The 9,335-nt window shown below is 45.9% G+C and overlaps 1 protein-coding gene across 1 annotated transcript; it reads right to left on the bottom strand.

The window, feature by feature from the left end:
- Positions 1-216: 216 nt before the first annotated feature.
- Positions 217-9,168, bottom strand: LOC109511918 (aryl-hydrocarbon-interacting protein-like 1). Its single transcript, XM_019863301.1, has 8 exons — positions 8,982-9,168; positions 6,740-6,919; positions 6,058-6,246; positions 4,289-4,465; positions 3,185-3,326; positions 2,439-2,893; positions 1,783-1,927; positions 217-975 (listed from the first exon to the last, which is right to left on the bottom strand). The coding sequence occupies exons 1-8, from the start codon at positions 9,075-9,077 to the stop codon at positions 614-616; spliced, it is 1,746 nt and encodes a 581-aa protein (XP_019718860.1). The 5' UTR covers positions 9,078-9,168; the 3' UTR covers positions 217-613.
- Between the last annotated feature and the right edge of the window lie 167 nt (positions 9,169-9,335).

Raw genomic sequence — 9,335 nt, 5'->3', positions numbered from 1 at the left:
CCTAAACCTAACCCTAACCCAAAGCAAACCCTGACCCCTACCCCTATCTCCCTCACCCGAGCCCTTACCCTAACCAGGACCCATACACGAACCCTAACACCAACCCCGAAACCCCAACCTTAACCCATCCCTATCTTAAACAACTAACGCTAACCCGAACGCCAACCCCAACCCGAACACGACACCAACCCTCCCCCTGCCCCTATCCCTAACCCAAACCCCTAACCCCCCACCCTACCTCCCAGCCTCAACCAAAACCAACACTGAGACTTGCACTGTGTGTGTGCGTGCGTGCGTGTGTGTGTGTGCGTGCGTGCATGCGTGCGTGCATGCGCGTGTGCACAGGAAGATGACTCACAGAACTTCATCATATTAGTTTTCTCTTTGTGTTTGAATTTGGATTAGCTCGTGGCTAAATCAATACTTCCTCAAGACAACCCCCGTTTATTGCTCTCTTCTGACTGACTGACAGGCCTTCCCTGTTTGATCACCTTGGCCGCTTTATTTCCGCTGCTCTTGTTTGGCGTCTGAACTTCTTCATGCTTTTAGCTCAAGCCGATCACCTGCTGGCTACGCTATCGCTAACAGCGGCGGTGGTCAGACTGCGGCCGTCCTAATTGGGATCTGTCGTAACTTCGGCGCTCGCAGTGTTTTCATTATCGGAATCCTCCTCGTTGGTTTTACAGCTCTGCTTTATCTCGTTCGCTCGCTTCTCGCTATCACCAAGCTCCAGTGTGAACGTCTTCCTCTGGGCCTGTCCGGGCCCCCACTTTTCCTGCGTGGCGAGCCAGTAGGTCTTGTTCTGGTGGGCGTGCATGCTGCGGAGGTTCTCGCCCAGCTTCTTCAGCTCCTGTCGGACGACCGGCTTGAACTGAGGGTCCAGCTTCTCCACGGCGGCAAAGTCCTTCCGTGCTTCTTCCTCGTTGCACAAGGCGGCATGTGCCCGGGCACGCTGGTAGAGTGCCTTGAAGTGACCTGAAATGAAGATGGACGAGCGCGGGGGTGCAGTTCAAACCGCTGTCTATTTTCAACAAAACAGGCCTATCAAGCCCAATTATTTTCAAAAGTTTTGTTGAAAAAGTCCGCAAACGTTCACTCTTTAGACGATGTGAGGACAGACGAACAGTATGAACTTGTGAAGGAAAAAAAATGCAATTTACCATTTTTGGGTAGACAAGGTTCTGGATATTTTTAAAACAATAACAAGTGAAAATAGATCAGATAACATTTGAGTCATTTGTTGAAATGGATCGCTGTAAGCCTTCGGTGCAGAATGGAGCGTGTCAGCCATGAAGGTAAGTTGTGCGCTGATTTATTTCCACGTGTTGCACTGATTCATCAGTTCATAGTTTCATTGTAACCATAACTGGCTGCTTTTGGTTAAACTTGCCTGTTCAGTCAATATAAACACACTACGGCTTTTCTTTCAAAAGTAAGGCCATAGCCAATTGACACCAAACTTTTGAACAATTGTGTAATTAGCAGTTAACTTTAGAGTCGCTGCTAAAAAAGAGAAACTATTTTTGAATGTGGTGCCCACAGGTAGTTGCCAAGGGAAACCGAGAAGAAGTCTTGAGTCTTCTCTTGTAAACAAAACAGCGAGATCAAGCGTTGCTGCGGCATGAAAGCAAATGCCGCCGCAAGCTGAGCGAGAAATTTTCATATTTCAACTCTAAAAAGTGCGTCTGAGGAAAACATTCTTAAATGCATTCCTACATCAAAACACTGACTGTGCCAGCGCCCACCCACCCGTGCCCACACCAACACAGTCTTCCATACTACCTTGATGGCTTTCCAATAGCTTGTCACTGAGCTGCACCACTTGCAGGTAGCGTTGGAGCTCCAGCATGCACTGGCTCAGATTGAGGGTGAGAGGCAGCCGCACTTTCTCCAAAGATTCCCAGTCTTCATCGCCTCGACGCACCTGCTGAGGCCATTTGACCGAGAGGAAGGGGTGACATGAGGGCAAATAAGAGCTGTGATGGATTTTGGAGGAGATTGGATGGCGTGGTTGGTGTGAGCAAGTTATAGCAAGAGGAGGACGAGGGCCTAGTGGAGAGGAAGGTTGCTTGTCGCTGTCATAGCTTTGTGTTGCGTTGATATTTTTGGACCGTACATTTCATACCTCGACATTGTAACGTTTTAGGAAGGAAAAAGAGCCAAGTACCATGCGGCTAGTTCAGTGATGACCACCGTGCTCCTTGTGAGTACTTTCATTTGTATCGTATTGTACGTATATTGTGGAACCATGGTTAACAAGTTAAATTCATATTCAAATATACACACACACACACACACACACACACACACACTGCTCAAAATTCAATGTTTTTTTTTAATGGTAAAATGAGAACTTTAAGACATGCATGTGTCCCTTGTTGTTTTCTGTGAGCATCAAGGTAAATTTGCATTTTTGGAGGGCTTACTGTCACACCAACCTTATTTTGAAGGAAGTCCACATAATCTAAGGCCTCCTTGAACTTTGTAGAAGCTTCTTGGAAGTCTTTTTCTTTCATCAGGACGTTCCCTTGCTCCTGGAGCAGCATCACCAGACGTAACATCTGCTGCCAGTCCTTTCCCTCCGTCTTATCACCTCCATCGTCCTTCCCGCCTTCATCTCCAACCTGGGCATCCTTCTTCTCTTCCTCATCCACCGACTCCTTCTTCTCTTTTTCATCAGCAGCATCCTTGACGTCCAGTTTGTTCCAGTAGGCGTCCTTCTCCTGCCAGTACTTCTCCTTCATGCGCTCAGACAAGGCCCTGAGCTCTCGGTGGACCAGCGAGGCCAGCGTGGGGTCCAGGTGGGCCACCATGTTGAAGTCCCGGCGCGCTTCCTTTTCGTTCCACACGGCGGCATGGGCCTTGGCTCGCTTGTAGTAACCCTTCACGCAGTCTACAAAGAACAAATGGAAACGACAGTGCTGACTTGACATTAGAGTGTCCCAACTTACGAGCGTGCCTCGTTGTACAAAAAAAATATATATTGGTTTTGCGATCATATGACACAAAGGAGCTCTTTGAAAGACTTGCTAAATGTATGTATAACTATTCTAGGAAAGAAAAAAAAATCCTTGAGCCAAGAGTCGAGTGTGAATGTACGTTTGCTGCCCGATAGTTGATAAGATGACGCTAGCCTAATCGGTCAAAACGCCTGGCAAACACGGGATAACCGTGCGCCACCCACCTTTGTGTTTGTCTAGCAGCTCGCTGGCGTGCTCGATCACCTCGTAGTACTCGTGCAGCTCCAGCATGCACTGGCAGTAGTTCAACTCCAGGGGGACGATCAGGCGGGCCAAGTTCATGTAGTCGGCGTCGCCTGGCATCTCCTGCATGCATATGTGGAAGGAGGGAAAATGAAAGAGCGAGCTGGCCTCTGCATCTTTGAATTTTTTAAGAGCCTTGAGCACTGATTAAAAGACTGATTGAATGCTTCATATCAAAGCTGCACTCCTTCCATCCTCCCCTTCCCGCTCCATTTGCATCCAATCAAATCAATTAGGGATGCTGGATAACATATATATATATAATTTTTTTTTTTTTTAGACTGATACTAGTATGTGTACTCAACTCTTGTATTTTTGATACATAAAATTTCTCTTGAACCAATGACAGATCATTTTAAAGAAAGACCCGACAAAAGGAAGAACAGTCACGCTGCAAAAGCAAATTAAAGTCCAAAATAAATCACAAACCGTCCATCCATCCATTTTCCAATCCGCTTTATCCTCACAAAGGTCGCGGGGGGGCGGGGGGGTGCTGGAGCCTATCCTAGTTGCCTTCGGGCAGTAGGCGGGGGACACCCTGAACCGATTGCCAGCCATTCGCAGGGCACACACAGACGAAAAACCATCCGAGCTCATACTCGCACCTAGGGACAATGTTGAGTGTTCAATCAGCCTGCCATGCATGTTTTGGGAATGTGGGAGGAAACCGGAGTACCCGGAGAAAACCCACACAGGCATGGGGAGAACATGCAAACTCCACACTGTAAGGCCAGAGCCGGGATCGAACCCTGCACCTCTGCACTGTGAGGTCGACGCACTAACCAGTCGACCATTGGGCAGCTTTTTTTTTTCCATCACTAGATTTCATATCAACTGATATTGATGAATATACATGTGACTTTTACTGAGTCAAAATGTGTCCGTTTTTGTTCAATGCAAGGAAGTGATTTTGTCACATCAATAATCATCCAAACACTGACTCGACTCGAGTCCCAGTCGCTATGACTCGGGTCGCCATCCCCTGCAGGACGCCGTAATGTCATCTCCCACCCACATGCGCTCACCCTCGACTGGACCGTTTTCAGCAGCAGCACGGCCTCCTTGTACTCGCTGGCCGCCTCCTGGAACTGTCGCTGCTTGACAAGCGCATTGCCCCGCATGTGGAGGAGGGGCACCGTGCTCAGCTTCTCGTCCTTCTCCATCATCCACGACTCCCTGTGGTAGGACATGGGGTCGCCCACCTGGAGAGTTTGGGCGCACGCATGGGGGCCACAAGTGGCTATGGAATCACACTGTACAGTGGTACCTTGATGTAGGTAATTTAGGGACCAAGATGATGATCGTAATGAAAACTAACAGCAACAAACACTGACAACATAACTAAAACAAAATCAGAAAAAAAACCCCAACTAAAATGACATCACAGGTTTATAAAACTAAATGTACTTATAGCAAAAATGTTTTCGTCTTTGTCAATTTTTATGACACATATAGCTGCCGGGGTTCATTTTAAATGTATTTATTTCAGTCTTGCTGTTTATCTATATAGAAGGAGGAAGCTCGGTCTTTCGACAATTGCAGTTTACTTTAGTAACAATACTTTTTTTTTTTTTGCACTTGACAACACCACATTTGAAAAAAGCAAAAAACTAATAATAAAACTAATACAAACTCAACTAAAACCAAGCATTAAAAAAAGCTAATAAAAACCAAAAAGTAATATAAAAAAACAAAAGTCAAAATGAAAATAAAAACTAACGGATCCCCGAATACTCGCAGATCGTCAACTGCAGATTCACATCTTCACATTTTTTCCCCAAAATTGTATTCACTATTCCGTCATTATTCCGTTGTTTTTAAACTCGTACGTCAAGGTACAGCGATATTTAAAAGTGATTCATGCAAATCCTTAACCATTGCTTGAAAGTGGCTCTGGATCCTCAACCCCACCCCCTAGCTAGTCCTGTCAAGGCTTAGTTTTGGGGGATTATGAAATTACCCTACGGTTTTTTTTCATGACCTACAGAGTCGCTTATTAGACATCGGCCAACCAATTATGAGAAAACAATTTTTTATTTTTGTTTCAGCCTTGGTGAAAGTCTACAAAGTGGTATTCACATTCCAACCGTAGCATTTAAAAATCGAGAGCAAAAGCTGTTTGTTTTCTGGCCCGTGTGTTCATAAATGCTGCTGTTCTCCAGGTATGGCGTGAAGCAGGAATTTTTGTTTTTGTTTTTTCCCAGATAAAGCCACCACTGAATAAAACAGCGGGAGCGACTACAAGGGAGTGCTCAACAGGAACACACAATTGTCTGCTCGAACATGAGAAGCTTTTGTGAAACTTTTGTTTTGGATGCTGCTGTTGTTGGACCCCCCGGTGGGTTTACTTCAAAGTGCAGTGTTTGCAGGCAGAGTAGGCGGGGACGGGGAAGGGGGGGGTTCACTTTTTGTCATCGCTGTCAGTGATTGTTGAGGAATATCACGTTTTACATGCCGAAAAGGGTTGGATGAATGTGTTGAAGTGGAAACGGGATCACATCGACCCAACGTGAGTACACGCTGGCTGATGTCAAAGTCACATCGTTATAATACGGAGCTTGACATGAGCTGGGTTGTTTTCCTAACCCAGTTATTAGATGTGCATTTCGAGCAGATTGGGTTACTTTTACCCGAGTTTGGGTTAATTACACTGACCCGGCAGATTGGGTTGAAGATTGGATTTGGGTGGGCTGAAGAGCTGATGCTGCTCGCGAAGTTGAAGTAAGTTGAATTCAACATTCTGAGAAAACAGCGGTGGTGATAACTTGGTAACTTATGATTTTTTTCCCCTCACCTGTAGCAACTCCATGATAAAGATGAGAGGCTGCGGCGTTCTCATGAGCTCATCCAGCTCCGGGAAGCCGGTGGAGTGATAGTGGAAGAGGTTCCCCATGCCGCACATGTGCCTCTGGCCCTCCAGGGGGTCTTTGCCTTGAGCAATCAGCCGCATCCCCTTTGACACGATGGGGTACAAACCTGTGTGCTGTGCGGCGCCGTCGGGGAAAAAAAAAAAAAAGCAGCTTCAGTCAATGCCGCGCTCCAGGAAAAACAATACTGCGGGTTGCGTAAGGTGATGCGGCGTGCATCGGGATGAGCTGCTTTAACCTACATCATCAAGATTCATGCCGGGGGTGGGCAAAGTATGTCCTGCAGGACACATACGACACGCTCTGTTCTTTAACCCTTTCAGGGACAACGGTTACTACAGTGGACAGCTTATCATGCTATCGAGTTAGAAGGTGGATGAATGGGGTTAAACCGGCACACTGAGCGTTTTCATTATCAAGGACCCTGTCAAATTTGTCATTTAGGAGGTCAGTGAAGTTTATTTAAATTGCCCTTCTCACAGGGGAGACTCAGTAAGTGCTTTGAAGGTTAAAATGCTAAGTCACAAATTTTAGAAGTTCAAATTATTTGTGTGGCTTCACTGTAACGTGTGTATGTGTGCGTGCGTGCGTGCGTGCTATCCAACTCACAACGGCGTCGCACCAGAACTCGGCCACCTCTCCGACCCGCATGGACGTGAGCAGCGTCTCCCACACTTCCAACTTGAACATCTTGCCCACAAAGATTTCGGCGGGCCTACCGGCCAGTCGGCTGTCGTCCACCACCGTGCGCTCAAAGTTGTCCAGCAGGGTCTGGAAATTGAAAACCAGCTTGCGATGCAAAGACAAAAAGAAAAGAAAAAAAAAGTCACGGTTATGGTCACAGTGGTTGCCACATTTTCAACCTGAAATCGATGAAATGGTGCTGTCATACAACACAGCCAATCAGCGCGATGAAACATGTCAGGCAAATCAATTAATAAAAATCATGGGAGGACATGAGGCTATCTTTTGCAATCGCATGCGAGCAAAATTATCCACTTTGGAATGCTCTGTTGATCAAATATGCTAATGCATGTGTCATATTGTACTTTTAGCTATTCTGACTAGTCTATAATGTAGTGAGAACAGTGTTTAGTATTCGGGACTGCCTGAGCAGGTAGGTCACAAACACACATGTACAAACACACACACACACACACACACACACACACACACACACACACACACACACACACACACACACACAGTAATGTCGGCGCACAAGAGACATTCATGGACATCCATGCTGGCACTGTCACAAAAAATGTTTGCCAGTGTATCCGGGCTTTGTGCCAATAGCTGGATGTGACTAGAATTAGGACAACTACACACACACACACGCACGCACGCACGCACGCACACACACACACACACACACACACACACACACACACTTTTTTTTTCACACAAAGTCCCAGAGACACTGGGAGACAAACACAGAGCCGCTGCCATGAAAGATGCCGCAGTTGGCTTGACCAAACGTTTGCTTGACCAAACGTTTGCTTGGGTGAGTCAGTGTCAAACACCAAACGATTCCCTCATGTGAATATCGGACCACCTTCGAATTGACGGTGAATAAACGTGACACAGCACATCAACATGTTTGACCTCTAAAGCTCTCAAAATGGGATCACCGAACCACTTTGGGGTCTTCGAGCCATACTTTGAGGGTCCACAAATTAATTGGCGACGCGTGATTATGATGTCATATATGTCATTATTAAGTGCATATTCATGGTGTCTGACGAGACAATAAAACATATATACAGTATTACACTAATTATTCCTCCCTACCTTAGCTTTGTTTCAATTAAAAGCTCTGATATTTGAAAGAGCTCGCAAACTGGAACGTACCGTATCCCGCCGGATCATCGCGAAAACGAGGCTCTCTAAAGGCCAACAAGAAGCTCCGATCCACATGATGGCTGTCACGTTTGACTTTGACAAAAATAAAAATAAAATCTTTCTCATTCACATTTTTGTCTGTGGAATTTATGCTCACATATTTTGCTGGAAAAAAAGCACCAAAAAAAAGGATGTTGAAGTGACAGCTCTCAAGCGGACTGACTCCGATCTTGGCACGGTGGGGAGGAGCTACGTTTAGCCTGGTTTGTTTCGTGGAAATTACAAAGAGTCTTCACCACATTTGACGCGGCACTTCTGGAGCACGTTTTGAAAAATTCAAATCACCTGATTGGCCTTTATATTTCAGGGTCTACTAAGATGAGTTGATATTGTAAGCTTTTGTTAAATTGTTTATTATTGTACTTTTATGTTTGAGCATTATATTTTTTTGTGTTAGGATTACCTAAATTATATTACGTTTAATAATTGCTTAAACAAGTTTATGTTGATATTGTCTGATTGGCTAAAAGAAAGCAGGAAGTGTTTGAGTAGTCGGAAGGAGGTGTGTTCTCGTTCTTTCGGGAGTTGCGGAACAGACGTTGGAAAAATAAAAGCTGCGTTCAAAGGATTCCATCTCTCCTTTTGCCCATTCTTAAAGTAGAGCTACCACTCAAACCAATGAACCCCTCAATTTACAATCTTAAATCATTTTCACATCATTAGTTCTGTTCTATTGACATTTTCAACTACATTCAGCTCGATTTAGTGGAATTTGTTCTTTTCTTTGAAACAGATCATGAAGATTTCAATCGGTAGTTAATTAGCGTTCAGATTATGGGGACATGTTTAACCCTTTCAGGGACAGCGGTTACTTCGGTGGACAGTTTATCATGTTATCAGGTTCCAGGGTGCATGAAAGGGTTGGAAAAGATAAAAATAAAATCCTCCCTGAACCCCCAAAAAACCTCGAGAACGCCTGATCAAAAAGGCGTCAAGTGACAAGTACCTTCGTCCCAGGTGGGAAGTGAGGCAGCGGGCCAGTGCCTCCAACCAGGATCTTCTTCTTCACGCCCGGATGCTTGAGGAGGTACGTGTCCTCCATGGTGCTGCCTGCCTCCTTCTTGGCCCGGAGATGAGAGAGGTGCTCGGTCGCTTGCTCTCTGACAGATGGCGGGATTAGGCCCAATAGGGGCGATCTGTGGCCACTTTAATCTGAGGAGCTAATCCCCGCATGGCTTTTAGCATTGGCGGGAGCGTCCCTGCAGTAAGGGAAAAAAATGACTTTCGCACAGCCCAAGATCTTTCGGGAAGGGGATGTACCGGTAATCCAATTGGGGGGAAGGGAACGGGCCACAACATG

The sequence above is a fragment of the Hippocampus comes genome, unplaced genomic scaffold, assembly GCF_001891065.2.
Source record: "Hippocampus comes isolate QL1 unplaced genomic scaffold, H_comes_QL1_v1.1 scaffold381, whole genome shotgun sequence".
In the NCBI taxonomy this organism is placed as follows: Eukaryota; Metazoa; Chordata; class Actinopteri; order Syngnathiformes; family Syngnathidae; genus Hippocampus; species Hippocampus comes.
This window is presented reverse-complemented; position numbering and strand designations above follow the sequence as displayed.

Coding starts and splice junctions, on each gene's coding strand:
- LOC109511918 (XM_019863301.1), bottom strand. CDS start 9,077: ATGGAGGACACGTACCTCCTCAAGCATCCGGGCGTGAAGAAGAAGATC. Junction 6,247..6,739: donor AGTTCTGGTGCGACGCCGTT/GTGAGTTGGATA, acceptor GGCGCCGCACAG/CACACAGGTTTGTACCCCAT. Junction 2,894..3,184: donor GCTGCTAGACAAACACAAAG/GTGGGTGGCGCA, acceptor TGTTCTTTGTAG/ACTGCGTGAAGGGTTACTAC.